Source organism: Taurulus bubalis (genome assembly GCF_910589615.1).
Source record: "Taurulus bubalis genome assembly, chromosome: 9".
Lineage (NCBI taxonomy): Eukaryota > Metazoa > Chordata > Actinopteri > Perciformes > Cottidae > Taurulus > Taurulus bubalis.
In genome coordinates, this window is record NC_136597.1 from 18406680 (window position 1) to 18427397 (window position 20718).

At 41.4% G+C, this 20718-nt stretch overlaps 2 protein-coding genes across 2 annotated transcripts in view; one reads left to right on the forward strand and one right to left on the reverse strand.

Annotated features, from left to right (window-relative positions):
- The window catches only part of tjp1b (tight junction protein 1b), a gene marked incomplete at its 5' end in the record, with an annotated part of 61690 nt that extends 55087 nt beyond the window's left edge, over nucleotides 1-6603 (forward strand). Inside the window, 8 exons of the mRNA XM_079223284.1 lie at nucleotides 459-1304; nucleotides 1881-1972; nucleotides 2443-2658; nucleotides 2760-2896; nucleotides 2984-3449; nucleotides 3635-3852; nucleotides 4458-4601; nucleotides 6023-6603. Coding sequence (XP_079079410.1) covers nucleotides 459-1304; nucleotides 1881-1972; nucleotides 2443-2658; nucleotides 2760-2896; nucleotides 2984-3449; nucleotides 3635-3852; nucleotides 4458-4601; nucleotides 6023-6117 — 2214 coding nt within the window. The 3' untranslated portion in view covers nucleotides 6118-6603. The remainder of the gene's footprint in view (nucleotides 1-458; nucleotides 1305-1880; nucleotides 1973-2442; nucleotides 2659-2759; nucleotides 2897-2983; nucleotides 3450-3634; nucleotides 3853-4457; nucleotides 4602-6022) is intronic.
- Nucleotides 6604-9254: 2651 nt separating this feature from the next.
- LOC306740933 (long-chain fatty acid transport protein 2-like) lies at nucleotides 9255-17262 on the reverse strand (the record flags this gene model as incomplete). The annotated part of the gene is made up of 10 exons (XM_079223180.1): nucleotides 9255-10074; nucleotides 10874-11004; nucleotides 11131-11228; nucleotides 11536-11734; nucleotides 11972-12062; nucleotides 12192-12386; nucleotides 12484-12608; nucleotides 12698-12856; nucleotides 13474-13683; nucleotides 16785-17262. 10 exons carry the CDS (start codon nucleotides 17260-17262, stop codon nucleotides 9898-9900), a joined length of 1863 nt encoding a protein of 620 aa, XP_079079306.1. The 3' UTR covers nucleotides 9255-9897.
- Between the last annotated feature and the right edge of the window lie 3456 nt (nucleotides 17263-20718).

A 20718-nucleotide genomic window follows, 5' to 3' on the forward strand; every position in this document is an offset into this window, starting at 1 on the left:
TGTCTACAGGCTACACATCATTTGTTTGAAATGAGGCCTTTCAGAAATGTGCAAATTGCTTGTTACCGGTAGTTCACTATTTATAAAATGTGTTAATGTGTAAAACCCAGTTGTGTCCATATGGATTGTAATCATTCTTGAGAGGCATCTTGTCAAACAGACATTCAGAACTGTTTTTGAATAATGGACAAAGGTTTGCTTGTGTAATTGCACTTTGAATTGATTTTTGTTTCATCAAATAGGAAAGGGATTTATTTTCTAAGGATTTGGTTGATTTTATACATGTTAAATTCCTCACGGTTTCAGTTTATGTTCCAGTTCTGAATGTAATCTTGAAATTATTCTCAATCTGGTGTTGGGAAAGCGTTTTTCTTTCTGTCCTCCAACATGGCGATTGTTAAAAGCGCAAAATGATGACGATGTAATGGATGAATTCATTTAGTGTTGTTTCTTCACAGATGTACAAGAAAGATCTGTACAATATGGAGGACCCTGTGCGAATCAACCATGGCCTGAAGCAGTCTTTGAGCTACTGTCACCAGCCGTTCCAGGACAAACAGCCATACCGCGATTACGACCACCCGCCTTACGGATACGATGGAGGCTACACAGAACCAAAGCCTCACAACACTGACTCTCACCTGCACTACGACAACCGTGTGCCTCATTACAACGAACAGTGGCCCCCCTATGACCAGCAGACCTCGTCCTCCCAGCCCGCAGGGTACCAGCCGGGCCACCAGCAACCCATGGGATACAACGCTCGGTCGCCCTATGACGACGGACCAGGGAGGGACTACAGCCCCACTCAGCCGCGTTATGACGAGGCCCCTCCATTGGGCTATGATGGCAGACGACGGCACAGTAAAGCTGGGCCCATTCGTTACGATGAGCCCCCGCCCCCAGCTGGCTATGATGCCCGCTCCCCCTATGAGGCAGAACCTCACGGCTTCCCCATTAATTCACCTCGATCGCCAGAGCCCCCAAAGCAGTATTACGGTGACTCTGGTCTGAGGCCCACCTACATTCCTGGGCCTGCAAACCGTGGCTTTAAGCAAGGGATGCATGACCCTATGATGAACTCTGAACCCACGATTCCCCCTCCTAAGCCAGAGACCCTGTCCTCTCCTGGTGAGCCAGCGATTTCTCCGGGCTCCAAACCCCTCCCTCCTCCGCCACGGGAAGACATGGACGACGACCCGGCCATGAAACCACAGTCGGTGCTCAACAGAGTGAAGATGTTTGAGAATAAACGGTCTGTTTCTGTGGACCGGGCTAAAGAAGGAGGAGAATCGGCTCTCAGGGTGAGTTCCTCACAGAGTTGTACGGCTGTCACCTCAATGGGTCAAGCACATGTCATACCCATATGCTACAAAGTAATGTGAACACCGTGTAACTCTACATTTGAATCTCTAAAAGAACCTCATCACAGTTATAAACATTGATAACAAAGAAAGATTCTGGAGTTGGAGAACTATCCAAATGGAAAATTGCAGCCAGGTCACACACTCAAAGAGTTAGATAACTGAGATCATATTGTTACTCTAAATTTAAACAACATTATTGCCTGGTACAAGGTGGGTCATGTTAGGCTAAATTTCAGATGGGAGCTTTTTTTAGCTATTAAAGAGGTTTAAGAATTAGTACTTGATATGCAAGTATTTGAAAGCAGCACAAGATAACCAAAAATGCTCCAGAGGCCAAATTATCTTTTCCCAAACTGCAGTCAAAAAACTGCAGAATAGACGGGCTTCAAACTGCAAGCTTGTTTTTGTGAAACTACCGTCTGTTTTGTAATCCTCTGGCTTGTGAGCTGTCAGGCACAGATATCCATGTGTGTGCAATCCGTTAATTTGACACCTTCCCTTTGCGCGTTTCAGCCTGCAGATGTTCCTAAACCTGTGATTGCACCTGGCCCAGTCCTCAAAGCCAATTCCCTCAGCAACCTGGAGCAGGAGAAATCCAGCTATAGGTATGTAGTCCTCACAGGACCCCAGCCTTCAAAGTAGGTGGGTGAAGGACAACTCGGAGACCCTTGCAAAGGCATCTTGGAATTATAAATGGTTGTTTGAGCTCCACCTAGTGGACACAAGTCACTGTGTAGCAAGTCAGACTCTGGAGTGGTGTGCAAAGACACGAAAGGCTACCAAGACTACCAGTTCTGCCCGTTTTACAGGGTTCATTGGGAATGTCATTGATCCCTGCTGTGAGAAGGTCTCATGGCGGTCCTGAGCTCTTCACCCCATCAGGGAGGTCCAGATTGTTTTCAAACCTGCTTATTAATTTAATTTAGTCTTCAAATAAACGCAGTGTAACCGACATCAAGCCTGAAATGACAGTCAGGATGTTTTCCATCAAAACGTCGTCCAGCGGGCTTTAGTCTTTCCCTGCAGTTTAAATCTCTGCAGCTGTTTTACTTGTTTCTTTTTGCTTCCTCTGCAGGGCCCCTGAGCCACAGAAGCCTCATACTAAACCCCTGGATGATGTAATGCGTTCTAACCACTATGACCCAGATGAGGATGAGGAGTACTACAGGAAGCAGTTGTCCTACTTTGATCGCCGTAGCTTCGACAGCAAGGCCATGGGCCAACCTAGTCCTGGCATCAACCGCTTCCACGATCTGCCCAAACCAGCTCAGCTGTCCTACCCATACAACAGGTAGAACTACACCTCATGTCAGCATTGTTGGCTGATGGACACAACTCCACCAGCTGCAGAATCTCAATTGTTTTGTTAACCGTATTGTTTGTGTGCTGCAGAGTTGAGTCTGGAGAGAAGGTGAGTCCAGTGGAGAAAAGATATGAACCATTGCCCCAAATCAGCCCATCATCACAGTATGGGGCCCCAGCGTCCGCCATCCCACCCAACACACTGCTCAAGCTCAGCCCCAATGACGGTAAGCTCTCTCTTCTAAAGTGCAACAATGTAATAGTTTGACAAAAACTGTGTTTAAGTGATTGTATCTTCCTTCAACCATTTCCAGCCATACCCGAGCTATTGAGTTCACACAATCCTAAACCCGAGCTGCCAGCTCTCAGGCCGGCCAGCAGAGATGAACCCGCTCCTGGTGGCTACCTGCCCCCGAGGGGCCTCCCCGACAAATCCCCAGTCAATGGCACTGATACGGGACCCCCAAAGACGCTGGGTGCTCCTGCTCCAACGAGCTATAACCGCTACGTCCCCAAGCCGTACACCAGCTCCGCCCGGCCCTTTGAGCGCAAGTTTGAGAGCCCCAAGTTCAACCACAACCTGCTGCCCAACGACACACAGGTGAAGACGGACCTCCTCAGTAAGCCCAGTGTGGTGAACAACAGCAGTGGGAAGCCTACACTGTCACCACAGCCCCACGACCATGACAGTGGTCTGGACACTTTCACACGCACTATGGACAACAGGCCCAAATACCAGCACAATAACATCAACGCCATTCCCAAGGCCATCCCCGTAAGGTGAGAAACTCATTTTCACATTGAACAGCAGCAGGAAGTTCTCTGAGGGTAATTACCGAGCTGCTGAAAGACAAAAAGAGACTTGTTTGTTCACAGGGGGTTTGTTCTTGTGTCCTCTGCTGTGCAACTTTCTACACCTACACTGTTTTGACTGATGATGCTAACTTTTGTGCACCGTCCCTCAGCCCCAGCACGCTGGATGATGACGACGAGGATGAAGGACACACGGTGGTGGCCACCGCCCGGGGGATCTTCAACTGTAACGGAGGGGTCTTGAGCTCCATCGAGACGGGCGTCAGCATCATCATACCCCAGGGTGCCATCCCCGAGAGCGTGGAACAGGAGATTTACTTCAAGGTGTGCCGGGACAACAGCATCCTGCCGCCCCTCGACAAGGAGAAAGGTCAGTCCTTTCTTTATGTCTGAATAATGTCAAGGAGCATATTACGATCAGAGGAAGAAAAACAACTTAAAGTTATACAATAGCCTCAGTAAACAAGGGAGTTGGGGACTTTTTAGTTTTAGAACCAATGCAGAATTTGAATGCCTACATGTGTTTCTTTTAATTAAGTGCTACTTCAGGAGTGTTTGAGCAGTACCTTTTATTGGATAATTGTACATTTGATTCCTGCATTATCTAAGATTGTATACATTTGTAACTGACTACAGGTACACACAAAACTCATAAGTATAAACATAAAAGTCCTAAGCGGATAAAACAAACTGAATACTTGATGTACAGGCAAAACAGAGGTTACAAAGTTAGAAATTAGCTGTGAAATAAATTAACATCCCAGCAGTTATATTTAGGGTATTTTTTAGATTAACATTAAGCACGGAGGGAGTGTGGTAATTTAATTAATCTGGCAAGTCAGTTAACAGTTAATTATCAATCACCATGAAGGCCTAACTCCATTTTGCCTCTTGATTGGGTAATAAATAATCCGGTGTGCTGATTAATTCCTGCAGGTTTAAGTTGTGGAATTTAAATCTTGTGTGTCCGTGCAGGAGAAACGCTGCTAAGTCCGCTGGTGATGTGTGGACCGCATGGACTCAAGTTCCTGAAGCCAGTGGAGCTGCGCTTACCTCACTGTGCGTCTATGACCCCTGATGGTTGGTCTTTTGCTCTAAAATCCTCCGACTCCTCGTCGGGTACGCTGTCCTCTGTCCTTTTGGGGTCTTTGGGCTGGCTTTTGTGTTTAGAGAGGAGAAGTTTTTGACTCATTTAAATCATGTCCTCTGTTTTCCATATTCCTCTCATTTCTTCTTCATGCTTGTGCTGTTTTGGAGATTTGATTGGTTCGCTTAATATAAACTGAGGAGTCTTGATCATTCAAATCTTAGGCTTCCAGAGAGTTATAACAACAACAACAAATACTCCAGTGCCACTTGAGCTAAAACATTTAGTCGATTGAATAGTCGAGTCAGTCACAGAAATTGTATCAACCATTTTTATAATTAAAACCTATTTTGAGCAAGAATGCCAAATGTTAGTTAGTTCAGAGTTCAGTTTCTCATAGGACAGTAAACCGAATGTCTGTGGGTTGTTTGTATGTTGATTGGACAAAACAAGCAAGTAAGGACAAACAGTAATACAGTAAAGGACAACAAAACACATTCTAACATCTTTTTTGCATTCCACACATCCTTCTTCCTTCTCCAAACATGGTGCCTACATTACCCACAATGCAACTCAAGTTACTGTTCGCAGTTAGTAGCTAAATTAGGCTACCAGCCTAATAAACATAAACAAGACCGTTGCGTCATTCAACAATATGACGATTTTGGAATCTGACCTCCTAAAACAGCTTTATATTTCCTTGAGAACCAGCACTGCTGTGTTTTCCGAGGCTGATCACATGCACTTATGTCACTGGATTATAGTTAATATGGTGGCATATGAATTAATGCATGAAGTAACTGAGTTAACATTAATTACATTTTGAATGATCAATTAAACATTAACTAATCACACAAACTCATGGTTGGCAACAGGAATTAATTTCCTGCTTTTATGTTTCATTAAATCATCATCAGTCGTACGTGTTCTCACTGAGACTTGTTTTATTTATGATGCATCAGAATATTCCCTTTTTTGTTTTGGGCATTTTGTTGTGTTTTTGTTCGGGGTGCACCGATACCAATATGCTAAACGATACTGACTCAAACCGCTGCATTGGGTATAAGTGACAATGGAGCAGATCTATATAATTATATGTTTATGATGCATTATATACTCGGATTTGACTTCCTGTTTAAGTTTTGAAAAAAATAAATTACTGCATTTCGAAATTTTACACTTCAATTGTAATTTCTGTTCATTTTAAAGATTTTTCAGCAAGTTGCTGGTGCACTATTAATTACTTCAATAATAAGTAACACTAGATATCTATGTATTTATTTGTTACATCTTAAGTCTTGTTAAAGTCAAGCCTGACTTTACCGATTGATACGCCAAAACACAGGCATCACTATCGGGACAGAAAACGTTGGACCGGTGCATCCCCATGTCTGCATTTTAAAGAGGAAGGGCGGGGCTCCAGCAGCTGACATCATGTCTCTCTTTCCTGCAGGTGATCCCAAAACCTGGCAGAACAAATCTCTCCCTGGAGACCCAAACTACCTGGTGGGTGCAAACTGTGTGTCTGTGCTCATTGACCACTTCTGAAGAGGGCAACAGCTGGCCTGTTACTGAATGTGATAAACAGGGGACCTCAGTTGCCCCTGCCGGGCTCCCTCCACCATGGCAGGGTGCACGATGCTCGAGGAAGTGTGAACCTGACACTCCCACGTTGTTAACTGTGCCCTAAAAATTAAAAAAAGAAAAAAATCGACACACACAAGGAGAGTCGGAGGAGTCCAGCATCCCCAGACGCTGTACTCTTGTTCTTTTCCCTTTTTTTCGGTGCTTTCAAGGCTTGCAAAAAATAAAGATTAAAACAAGTTATTCAAACAAAGGAACTGAAGTTGGAATGCATGACCAGTGCCACAGACTGAATAATCTCGTTTAGACTTTTTTAGCTAATTTTGTAAAAGGTCAGAGCGGTGCAGAAAAAAAGGAGAATTTTGGAAACTCATTTAATATTGCAATGGGATTTTGTCGTACTGTTAAAAAAAAAAAAAAAAAAAAAAAAAAAAACTCACAAACAGCAAAGTTGGTATATGCAAAACTTTTGTTTGTGAGTTATGTGGTCATGCGTTTCACTCATGAAAGATCTCTGAGGACTTGAAAAATGCTGACCCTGACTCATGAAGGAAGATGTAGGCATCATAAAGATGAAAAAAAAAAAAGAAGAAGAAGAATGAAGGTTAAGTATTAGTATCAGATGCCCATTTGTTCTGACGGGGCTCTCTCTGTTTAAAACTGATGTTTTGTAGCAATGTTTTACCGTAGATAAATATACTGACTTGATTTTACAAACTCCTGCTGTCTAGAGATCTATGCATGTGCTATGACTCAGGTCCAGAAGCCTGCTACTACTAAGTTCAACACATGAAAATCCCATCGTACACTGCAAGCAGTGATGCCTTATCTGCATATTAACTTTTCAGTGAAACTTTAAAACATCGGTTTCTTCAGTTATAGCGATCACTACGGAAGAAAAAGTTGTCTCTGCATTTTCTCATAAACGGTGAACTTGGATTTAGCACACGAGAATAATTGAGGCTGATGAAAAGGTATGCTTTCTTTTACTGCTATGCATATGAAGTTTGAGGAAATACAAAAAGCTAGAAGATGATAAATTGTTGCTGTACATATTGCTAGTATATGGCCTTGGTTCTCTGTAAATGAACTTTTGTACATCTTTGTTATTTTGTATAAAAGAGAAAATGTTTGTTAAAAAGAGAAAGCGGTTACATTGGTTATGTTTGTATTCTGGTTATACCCCTGAGCCTTGGAACTGACATAAGCAGTAATAAGTCTGACTTTTCTACCAACATATACACACACTACTTAAGGCATTTTTAACAGTCAGAAAACTTTTTATTCTTATTTACAAAATAGAGAAGTGCTTGGTTTAAATGATTTTAAAAGATGTATCTGAGGGGGTCTGCTGTGAAGAGTGGTCCCTTCCTTTATTTGTGATACTGGATGCTGTATTGTGTGCCCTGAAATGTATTTTTGTACTAATAGACAATTTATTATGGCACATCGGTACTATTTTCTTTTGATATGATAACACTGCTTCAACACAACACTAGTTTATTTTCCCGTGTGGCTGACATTTTTATTTATTTTTATGTTTCTTTGGTTAAACTTCTTCTTGTTTTCTCATTTTGCGTCACATTTCTAAGTATACCACTGTATTAATAAATAAATTCATTTTTAAAGTAACTGCTGCTTGTATTAGTTTGTTATGTCGATCTAAACTTCCAGATGTTTTACACAGACACACCCAGACCGTCTTTCTGCCAAACGCTCAAAGGATTCCTCTGAGGAACGTCTTGAGATCATTTCTTCATATTTGGCACAAACGTCTATCTAGGTTAAAACATTAAATATTGGAGGTCCGAGATCAAGGTGATGGTTACCTCACGTCAGCCGTTCTCTTTAACTCATATTTCAGGAACACCGAGAGGGAATTTCTTGAAATGAAATGCAAGGATGCAAGATTAGAAAAACATTTGAACACATATGACATTTTACTGGTTTAGTATACTAAAGGTTTTTATATTTCAAAGCCATGCTATACTTCTCTTTTTTTATGTTACGACCCTCCCACTGTCTTGAAGGCGGAAACCTCAGCAGGTACTTGGCTGACAAGAGAAGGTCGTCAGCTTGATGAAGCGCACCTGGGCTCTCTCTCTCTCTCTCTCTCTCTCGCTCTCTCTCTCTCTGTTCCTTCTTTTGGGGTTTGCACCTTCAACACCACAGTACAAATGCACTGCTTTCATCGCTGCACACTCCCGTTTGTTTTGTGCATTCCATAGTTTTATAAATCATTTGGTTCTATAACCTTGCATAGTCTCCCTCGTCACATTCCCTGAGCCAGTAGACTTTTCTTAGGGGGAAACTATACTAGACTTTTTTTTATAAGATACTATACAATGACTTTTCTCACACTTGCAACTGAATGTATAAAGTTACTCTGCTTTTAATAATGTGTCTGATATAGTGTTTCAACCCAAAACTTATTAAAATAAATATATAAAAAAATAAAAATTGGTGGAAAGTCAATTTTAATGACATGAGCTGGAGGTTTGAAGTTTCACTACCACACACGTGAACTGGACCATTTGGCTGACAACCCAGTTGTGAAAGTAAAACAGTTAAGTGAAGTAACAATAAGAAGCATTTTGGGTACTAAAGTTCAACTCCAGACATCAGAAATATCATTACTTTCATAATGTTCAGAAGCCAGCTGATTTAAAAAAAAAAAAAAATCCATGTTTGTCACAAGACAGTGTGTGTAATGATGTATGTCAAAGGTTGTGTTGGTCAATCAGCTCACCAGAGCCAGAACGCTGCTCTGTCCACAGAATAACAGAGAACTGAGGGCAGAGCAACTAAAGACAAAACCCTCAGTGTCGTCACATGCTGTCGTCTAACACGATGTGAGGTTAGTGCACACGTTGATGAACTAAAGACTGGCTGTACAGTATAGTACAAAGGTTCACTGATAAGTCCTCAAGAGATTGTGCCCATGTGTGACATAAGTAGGTCATAAAGGTTCAATATCCAAAGCGTATGTACAGCGGTGAAATATCAGAGTGATTTTCAGTCTAATGCAAACAAACAAAAACTTAAAATGCGACCATTTATCTGGCCAATCATACAATAGGAGCCTGGGGGAAAAAGACAACCAGAGTTTAATTATTAAAAGTACAACAGTGGCAGTAAGACATACGTGTACATCAAATACTGACAGTATTAAGGAATACATTTACAAAAGCTGTAGAGTTAATTTCAATGTTTAACATCTCCAAATGACAGCTTGACATAATCGTATTTGCAATTTTAAAGCTCTTTTTAAAATCACATCAAATTTGCATGATATGTTTTCAATGTCCTTCACACATTTTGTATGGATCAGTGCTCCCCAGCTGTGTAAAAACACATTAAGACATTGTTTTGGTTGTGCCAGTGAGGTTGAGTCACAGCTCTCTGACAGTGAAAGTGACTTAGAGGAGAATGTTGAGAAGGACCCTGATTATGAGTCTCCTCTGATGAGAATAAGACCCTGGAGGTCGCCTCTCCAACACCTGACACATAAACTACCTGATACATGAAGTTGTGTAATATGTTTCATTGCAATCATTTCCTAAGGGTTTGAGTTGTTGCAGTCAAATTGAGCCCCAAGGGAACAAAATAACAGGAGGGTTAAACCATTATTCAAAGTTTCGAGGTCAGTCCATCCCTGAGATTAGTCCACTGTTAAAAATGTCTAAAAATGAGATGTTACATCTTTGAAAACCAACGAGTCGTGTGGTTTAAAGTTTCTCTGTGTTAGAGTTTTATCTCCCGACGAGCGATTGCTTTGTAGATGTCTTCAGTCAGGAGAACATACATCCCTTTCTCAGGATCTAAAAAGTACAAAGGATCTGCGATGTGAGCTGGATTGAATCCCTCCTCCACCAACTTCACTTTCTTCATCTTGAATGTCCCCGTCATCTCCAGGCAGGGCTGCAAAAAAAACATTTTATACATATTCTTGAATTGAAAAAAGCACTGTATATGAAGGCCATATGTATAATGCATCATAAGCACATTCATAAGACGCTATCATAAAGCATTATGAATACTGAACTTAGAAAACATTATCTCTAACACCTATGATACTTTATAAACCTTGTCATACATTTTAACACATGCTTATAAACATTTAGAAAGAGTTCTATAGAACCTTTTAAATACATTATAATGTCTTATAAATGTGCATATAAGACATGCACAGACATCATTTAAAGTTTTACTTAATAGGAGACCTGGGATGGACTTTATGAAAGAAGTCAGCTGCCTGCAGGTGTGAGGTGTGAACGGGAAGTGTTACCGTAAATATTTTTTTTCTTTAGTTAATACAACTAATATTTTAAAAAATATCTTCATTTATATACATTTACATACAATGTTTTAAATGGTTATCATGAAAAGTCATATAAATTGCTAGACTACAATACAATAACTCTTCTTGATAGATACATGATACTTTCTGGTTAATATTATTATGTTGAATTAAAAATGTTTGAACTATAATTTCCACAGTCAACAACTTCCTTTTAAACTCAATATATAATGTAAGTCTACTACAAAGAGCTGTGTGCTCTTGTCAGGCCTAAGTGGGTGTTTCCTGTGCAGGTGGCCGCTTGTGTTCTGGCTGAATCCTTTGCTACTGCTTTAAAACCCATAACATCTCACTATAATCAGAGGCCTCAAGGCTGCAGGTGCATGAAATAAGCCAAGCAACATGATGAGTATTTTGTACCTGAATCCTGATGAATCGAGGTCTTGCGTACGCTGGGAGGTAGTTGACGACCTGCTTGTAGGTGTGCAAACAGTCAAAATCTTGTCCTTCTTTCAGAGTGACAGCTGCCATGCCGATCCGACCCTCGTGACCTAATCAGACAATTAAATTAAATACGTATAGAAAATATTTTTAAAAAGCAGAGAATACAGCTTTTTTTTTATTATTTATTATTATTATTATTATAGCATTATCATTTCTGACATTAGTGGTTTTACCTTCAACTTTAACACCGTAGACATTGGCTTCAAAAATGCAGTTAGCCATTGAGAGAGTGTCTGCGACCTCCGATGTGGCAACGTTTTCTCCTTTCCATCTGCAACAACAAACAAGCAACAGAGACTAAAATAAGAAAACACTTGTGCAACATGTTTTCCCAAATGACTTCCTGACTGCCACCAGATTTAGACAAATAACTGAAAAGATATCTTTTGGAAAGTGTTTGGAAAGACTGCGCTTATGATGTGTCAATGAGAGCGATGAAACTCCCAAAATCTGCCAGTCTTGTAGTGTGAAAACCACACTATGTCTACTATCACACTAAACAAATGGAAGACCTTCTATCCTTTGAGAGAATTAAAACAACAATTCTCACAGATCAACACAGATGTGTCCCTACTTGCCTGAAAGTGTCTCCAACTCGATCTTGAAAGTACACAAATTTCATGTCATCAAACCGAAGTAAATCTCCGGTGTTGAAGTACAGGTCGCCTTTTTTCATCACGTCACGAAGTCTCTTCTTCTCAGTTTGTTGCTGGTTGCCAGCGTACCCAACAAAGGGCGACCTCTTAGTAACCCGTCCGACCAAAAGTCCCGTCTCGCCTGACAAGAAGACACATGAAAAATGTCCAACCATTAATCCAAAACCAATCATATTAAATGTACAATAAATAAAACAGATGGAAGCAGCACATTGTCACATTTGAGAAGCTGGAAGCAGTTTTGCATCATAAAAACAGCAAAAATGAATAGATCATCAACATGTGTACTGCTGCTCTTGTGTCAAAGAAAGAGAAATAAGGAAACAAAGGTGTGTTTCCACCTGTAATGATGACTCACCTGTGGCTGCCTCGATGCACAGGCCCTCAGAGTTCCTGACAGGCTCCTCCTTCTCAGTGTCAAACTTTATCAAAGTGTACGGGAAGAAAAACTAGACGGAAGAAACAATAAGACAATAAGTTAATTAGTTAGTTAGCCCCAGAAACCAAGAATGTCTGTTCCAAATGTATTAACAGTTCATCCCACAGTTCTTCAGATCTTCACGACTTCCTCTCCTCACCCTGTGGACAAAATTGACTCGTCCGACTGCACCGATTTTGGACGTGTAATTGATGAAGCCGATGTTTCCCTCCGTGGCGGCGTACAGCTCTCTCACTTTAATGTCCCCGAAGCGATTTAGAAACTCAGACCAAATGTCTGTTCGGACTCCGTTGCCGATGGCGATCCTCACTTTGTGGTTCTTCTCACCGTCTTTCTGCAAAAAGGTGAAAGATTGATTCAGGGTCACAACAGAGACTTCACATCTTCCATCAGAACGATACTTTATTAATTCAACTGTCGATTCCTTTTACCTTGGGCGTGTTGCAGAGGTAGCGCATTGTTTCACCGATGTACTGCATCACCGTCACGTTATACTTCCTGCAGTCGTCCCAGAACTGAGAGGCAGAGAACTTTCTCCTCAGGACAATGGTGATACCTGCAATAAACATCATATAACGCAGCTTTTACCTTCCCGTAAATGTACACAGGATCTTCTTATGACCAGGTGTGTGAATACTACATTACCTCTCTCCATGCCTCCGATCATCCCGATGAGGAAGCCCGCACTATGGTAGAGAGGTAGATTGATGTAGAAGATGTCCTCTGATGTGACTCCACACACCGCCTGGATGAAGGAGGCGGCCCAAACCCGTTCCTGGGTGACAACGGCTGCTTTAGGCAAACCTTCCACAGTCAAAGATAATACATCATCATCAGGTACAGTTAGTATTAGGTGTATGCAGTTAGAAAGGAAACGTCTCACTCCTGCAGCATGAGCCAACTCTCTGCTCTCAAATCAGAGACTTTCTTTTTTTTTAATAACATGTTCTTTAAAGCTGCTGCGTTCTAGTGTCCTTCAGCTCATTGTTTTGGTTTTACTGTACACTGTCTACCTCCTCTTCTGCACCAAACGCCAGACAGGCAAAGATAGCTAGTTTTTGCTGACGCGAGCAGCGATATTCTGCGTGGAGGGATGTGACTAAAGTTAAAATCTTACTAGCTCACATATATGAACACTTCACAGACCGATGAGCGTCTTGAGCAGAGTTTCTGCTCCCATTGAATAGTTTGAGACAGTTCACTGCCGACCATCCGAGAAGAATCAATCGTATGTCTACTGTCATGGATCAAATATAAACACACACGTCTCCGTAGAAGGAAATACAGTTTAACTGCACCACAAACTCCGCCTCCATAATTACCATGATGTGCAACTAACACAGTTTCAACAAAACATTGTGATTTATTGCAGGACTGTTGTATTCGACTGCATTAGTTTTAACCAGGTGTTCCCGGTGTACCTGTGGTGCCCGACGTGTAGATGTACAAGGCGGTGCTCCTGATGTTGACGTTGGCTCTGAGGTCCCGGGACAGCGGCAGGTCTGAGGCCCGGGAGATCTTGTCCGACAGAGAGGTGATGCCCTGGATGCTGCAGGTCTCGGACATGAGGTACACGCTGATGCCTTGCTCTATCAGTGTCGGTAAAACCTCCTCCAGAGCGTCCTGTAGCTCTGCAAACAAGAGAGGCATTCAAGCTCTATACATTATGTCCAAAGCTCTGTGTTGCCAGAGGTGTCAAAAGTATTCACATTCATTACTCAAGTAGAAGTATAGATACTAGGGTTTAAAAATACTTCTGTAAAAGTTGAAGTATCAACTCAAGCTTTTTACTTAAGTAAAAGTGTAAAAGTACTGGTTTAAAAACTACTTAAAAGTATAAAAGTAATGTAAGGGGAATGTTTTTTTCCCATTAAGGACAAACTCTTAAGCCACGTCTCAGGGGCCTATAGTGCACTACCCCACCTCCCCCCAAAACAATCATTTTTCTAAAGGCCATAATGACTATAATGTTTTAAAATGTTATGTTGAAAAATGTGAGATGCACAAGGCTACCCATTTCAGCTGCATATATGCCCATTTAAAATTATCACATTTTATTACAATGCAAATACATTAAAGTATCATGTGTGTACTACTGAGCATTAACATGCGTTTCATGGAGCGGAAGACATGATAACTAGTTGCCTATAAGTATTGTAATAGTGCAAAATAGGCGGCGACTCCGACACAAACACTTAAAGCTGTGGTTCTCAAACTTTTTCTGTAAATAACATAATTGTGTGACACATCTGTGCTTTTATAAATAACAGAATAAAGAAAATTGCAATCACTTTCAAGTAAATCAGATTGCCCCATCAGACAATGTTTTGTGTAAGTTCTATCTGTGCAAAAAATAACTCATATTTAGTTACTACTAAATAGCTCATTGTGGAAAACAATAAGCTTTTAATTTTTGTTGCCAAACAAAACAGAATGAGTGCAGATATGTGAGCCATCAGGTTGTATCAGTATTAGTGGCAGCAGTGACCTGCTTTCCTCGACACATATGTTATAAACGGGGTTGTAGATTTGATATGGCCTCTCTCAATTCATGCTCAATATTGAGCTTAGATCTGTTTTTTTATTTTGAGAAACGCAACAGCAAGAAAAGGCGAACTCACGGAGCTCACTGCTTCGCGTCAAATCGCGCATGCGCAAGCGTAACCTGTTAACGGCGTACCGCAACCATTTACCCGAAAGTACAGGCATTTGTCCATGTATTTATTAATGACTTAGTTTTATATCCGTGTACTTTGTACTTTTGTAATATGTGAAGCAGCTCATTGTTGGTAGAAGACACAAGCACTTTGTCTCGTTTCACCTGGAGCAGGAGAGCTGCTCCGGGTTCAGAGAGCTGCTCCGGTGCGAGGAGAACTCCGGTTGCTCCTCACAGGAGAGCTGCTGTTGCATCTTCACCCTGGGAGTGTTTAAAACGCAGATATAGCGGTCTGCTTTTCACGCGACATATTTTTCGACGCTCTCTGTCCGCTGGTGTGTGTGCTCAGCGCTCACCTGTGTGCGCGCGCACGTATCTGTGCACAACGGGGCGGAGAGGGTTTTTGTGTGTGTTTTTGAACGATGACAAGCCGGAGTGAAAACAAACCAAAATGAAATAGTAACGAGGCTATTTTTAAAATGTAGGGAGTAGAAAGTACAGATATTTGCGTGAAATTTAAGGAGTAGAAGTAAAAAGTCGTCTGAAAAATAAATACTCCAGTAAAGTATAGATACCCAACATTTCTACTTAAGTAAGGTAACGAAGTATTTGTACTTCGTTACTTGACACCTCTGTGTGTTGCGCAATGCCGCACACACAGGCTTCATGTTACCTCACGTCCCACCGGGACACGAGCACATGCTGCAGGAAACTAAATGTGGGAAACTCTGGGGTGAAAGTCTAGTGCCAAAAATGGCCAAGTGTAAACAAGTTTAAAGAGTGCTGCACATAAAGATCAGGACCGAATGTACAGCACACTGACTGAAACCATGTGGGGGGATCACTTTGGCTGAAGAAGCTGTTTTTGGTCTATATTCTCGTAACAGTTCACTACTTTAAAGTCACACGGCTATGTTTTTCAGACAAAAGAGAGATAAAACATTAGAAATAATAGGATTTTGTCATGATTGCGTTAGCTATGAAACAAGTCTTGGTTTATCCTGTGGAGATTAGCACTGAGTGAGTGACAGTAACTCAATAATATCAGTTACTGTCTTTCCATTAAACACGTATTTAAGTTTGAATCTTGTTCATTTTGACTAAAACAATCATAAACAGCTTTTAATATGTGGTATAAATTCTTAATGAAGGTGGATTAGTACTTTCAGAGTTGCTACCTCCACTTACTTTCATTGTGAGGCCCGATACCTGATAAGAACATGTTGTAGTTGTAATCTAGTAGAGAAGATTAACTCAGATCTGTTAATTAAAAGTACTACGTATAGTACTTTCAGTTGATACTGTTAACATGGTGTATATTCCTAATATATGCTATATTTACAGGGGAGAATACTGATACAGAAAAGGTTTCTGAGGCTCAAGAACAAATGTAGAAGCATTCAGAACCTTTACTTTAATATTGATACAAATCAAATAATGAAAAGGTGAAACTTCTTTTTTTATTAAAAGTATGGATGAATTATCCACAAAATGTACCAAGACTGATATACTATATTTGTATATTGTTAATACTGGTAGCAATGTGTAAGCAGCAGTTTACTGTTGTTGTTGTTGTTGTTGTGGCGCTTAATGAGTATTTGTATTTATATTTTCTAATCTTGTTTTTTTTGTGAAATATAGGAGTTGTATCTTTTGGAACAGTTTCTTAAATAAACCACATGAGAGGTTTAGAGCCGAATTGTCTTTTTGGATGTGTTAATAATTTACAGAATATCTGAGTGGCCCCAATTTAACAATGCATCTCTGTTAGAGGTCAAAAGCCAACACGTTTGGGAACCACTAGTTTAATCTCGGTATTGCATTTCTGAAATATATCATATGTTTATGTTTTTTAAATGTTTTAAGCAACCAGTAGCTGCTCTCAAACATACCTACTGGAGTAAACAAGTGCAATATGTCCCTCCGAAATACAGAATAAAACAGAAATACAAGGACCTCAAGAAGAACAGTATTTAGTCAATGCACAATGTAAATAGTGAGTGTTTGCATGCGTAAAGATGGAGACCCGCTCCTCTCCTCCCCTGACCCGTGCATTAACACGTTCCTGTCCCTCACCGTGAGAGGCGATGAGCACTTTGGCCCCGCAGCAGGAGAAGCAGTGCAGCAGCGACTTGGATCTGATGTTGAAGTTAAGCAGAGCAGCCGGACAGCCCAGTTTAGCCAAACCGAGCCAAGTCCACACGAAACTGGGCTCGTTGGCCAAAAACAAGGCGACCGCGTCGCCCTCCTTCAGCCGGGCTTCAGCCTGCAGCGCGCGGGCCACCTTGTTGCTCTGCGTGTCCATGTCTCCATAGGTATACTCCCGTCCTTCAAAGTGCACAAACACCTTCCCGGGATGCCTCTTCACTGCATCCAAGAAGCAGTCCAGGACGCTGTAGAAAGGTTTGCACGTCTTGTACTTCAGGAGCCTGAAGCCGAGCCTCAGACTGGCCAGGATGTACTTGCATTCCTCGCCGAAGTGAGGGGGAACTGTCCCGAGGAGCGCGACGCACAGGAGAGCCAGTCCGGCGAACACGGTGAACCAGACGTACATGTTGCAGCGGGCATCTGTCCCCGGATGAGGCGAGTGAGTGTTATGCAGCTCGGAGAGATTTGTGACAAAGTTCACCCACTCAGCTCGGGGCGGCGCTCCCATGACCCCGCCTCCATTCCGATGTTTGTCTGCTTTCCAGACCGGGTGTTTCCTCATCCCACTGTGGAGACTCGGACCGGGATCCTCGTGTTGCATGAGCGTGCCGCGTTATGTGTACAAAACTGGGTCTACAGTGGGAACAGAGATTAAATAATCTGAGGGACATTGAGAGAAAACTCTGCATTTCACAAAGTGATTTGGGCTCCAGCTGCGACACCTCCGGGGTAAAACACTTCACTGCAGTGTACGTCCTGCTACTTGTTTTGTTTTTTTACATGATATAAAGTGCCAGCAGCAGACATATGTAAATGTAAATGTACTGATGATGTAGAAAAGTCATAACAAACACATAGCTCTGCAAATGGCAACCCGAAGCCCACATACGCAATCTGAGCCAGCGGTAGGCGTGCACTCCTTAAACTGAGCTGCATGTGTCTGCTGGTTTATGAGGAGGGGCCACACACTACACAGGCGCGCACGTGGCAGGAATTGAATGTGTTAAATAATGCATAAAATGACAGTTACCAGAACTCTGCATGATGGCTTCATATTGCTAATTCTAAGGATATCAAATGTTAATCTATATCAAACAGAAAGTGGTAAATCCCAAACTGCAGGTAGATGGACACAGAGAAACAAATTTACACCACAAAAATAACCCGAGGCTCGATTTGGTCTGGACTGCTGTGAGACTTAATAAGTTACGACTTAACATGACTTGAGAATTCAAAGAGAACAACGTACAAGTTTAAAAGAGATAAGACAGCCACAGGTTGGATCAGGTCCCGGCTATATGAAAACACCAATAACACAGATTTATAATCAAAATGTTCAAATATCACTTCATTGGTCGCCATTCAAAAACCTGACAGACTTGACAATTTGTTGATCACTTGCCCTCAAGAACTTAAAACATGTCTTGGTTAATTAAAAACTTTACTAGCTGGAGCCTTTAAATGTTGATCAGTGATTCATTAAAACGCCAAATTCAGGACATCAGGGATTCTCAGACCTGTTGGGGCCAAGGACCCAAGACTGGCGTAGTAATACATGCAGACATTTAACCATAGCAGTTTGACTTTCAGTGTTTGCTTCAACTTGAAAATGATGAACAGTACAAAGTTGTTTGATGCTAAAATATTGCTCTAAATATGATATAGATAACCTTTAAAGTAAAGTAAAACACGTGATAATGATGTGTTCCATCAATAATACAATGTTAGTGAACTATACAGCTTTGTTGATGATCTGTTACATCAGTGACCAGTTCTCCTGAAGCTTGAACTAACCTCATTCCCCATGTGTGCCTTTACCTGTCAAGGTGTCCTCCATGCCGCTGATCCCAGGTCAGCTCCAGGGGCAACACAGCCTGGGTCACCCTGCACCCAACCAGAGGGTGAAGGGAGAGCTTCTGTCCCGGGAGCTGGTCATATTGATCAGAAACTGCTGTGCCTAAAAACCCTCCAGATGATATAACCATATAATCAATATAACCGACTAATTATCCAGCTATAAGTGACATTGGAGGACCTAAATAACAAGCAACTGCATTACTTTCACCTCCTATTTAAGTATATACATTATGAATGTGTGCTTGCGACAATTATATCATGTTTAAAACTATGAGCACAAATGAAGGGTTCAATCTATAAGAGAAATTGAAATCACAATATTGATTAGAAATATCTAAATAAATATGTTTGTACTCAGATTGCTCAGCCCTAAAGCGAGGGAGGAACAAACAACAATAATAAGTCTGTTGTTGAGAAGCTTCTAGCTCCCACACTGACGCCCCAATAGACCAGATCGGTGCGCAGCAAGATGTCACGACTTGAATCAGGAGCTCAGAGCTCCCAGTTTTCTCAACTGACAAAACTAGCTTTCTTCCACTAATTTATTCACATCTCAGTGCAGCTCCAACATGTTCTCTGGAGGAGAGTTAGTCATTTAAGAATATGTATGAAAATTCTACAGAAGGATACGTACACATATGAACAGATAATCACAAAACAACCCCTCAAATGCACTGAACGGTGGCTGATGTGTTGGGCAGGTTTCACAATAAAAGGGGGAGGAAAAATGTGATGCTTTGTAAGAAAATATTAATATTAAAATATTAAGTAAGAGTAAAAATACCCGAATCCTAATCAAACATGGCCTTGAGTAGGAAGGCATGCTTAAAAACCCTTTTGATTAAATAAACAGGTGATTGAATAAACATGAGGCGCAGAGGTTATTTCAGTTCGTTATTTCAGTTCGTTGGAGGCATGTTGAAACAAAACTAGTTCATACAACATGTAGTGCACACAGAGCCAAGACGAAGAGACTTAAAGCTACTCTGAATCGCTACTTTGAACATGCTATAACTTCCTTGATCCTTTAGAGTAGACATTAGTGTGAAATTGTCATAATGAGCAGATAAATTCTTCAAAAATAGTTTTTGTGAGGTCAGTGACCTTGCCGAGTCGAATCGGTTCATCTTTTATGACGTTTGTGCCACTTGGTCCATCAGGAATAGATGCATCTCGGGTCCGTTGTGATACTGAGAAGAAGTACTGCATCAGGTTAAATCAGGTAGCTCAGGTTATCCACGAGCTGCGTGTCACAACCGCTGCACTGTAACTGTTGACCGTGTCGGTGAGCGGGCCAAATCATTGAGACAAACTGAATTTCTGTTGTTTTTTTAACTTTTCAGTTGACTTCTTTGACTTTTGCCCTCTGTGCTGCCTGCCTGTCCTTTGCCACCTCTGATTGCCACTATACACATCGTGCAGAGTCCCAGTTCAGAAGTGTGATCCTCCGAGTGGCTCGTTAGAGGTGGAGCAGGTTTATCCTGCCCTTCATGTCTTCTTAAGTCTAAAATTAATTATACATTCAGGCGTTCCCCATCTACTCGCAAAGTTGAATATATTGGTCAAAGTTTATGACGTGGACAATGATCGATGAAGTGTAAACACCACTGAGAAACTGGGGCAAGTGCCCTGATACCTGAGTTTATGGTACGAGTACCGTTTTACTTCAATACATGAGCGACTCTTGGCAAACAATGTGTCTAGTTAATAGTAAACATTTCCAAACCTTTATTAACCTTTGATCTGCTAACATGAGCAAACAGTGTTTACAGATTATAACTGACCCGGATTTTATGGTTCAAGTTCAACTGGACAGTCATTTAAGTGCAACGTATCTGCTAAATATAGTAATAATATATACCCAATTCATTCTACAAGCGGAAAATCAATTTAATTATACATGGAGAGGCGTCAGAGCGAGATAAGACTGAGCTACAGCAGCCATCCTCTACGAATATGATGCATGCGCAAGATATTTACTGTCTCTGAGCCACCTGAACACTGT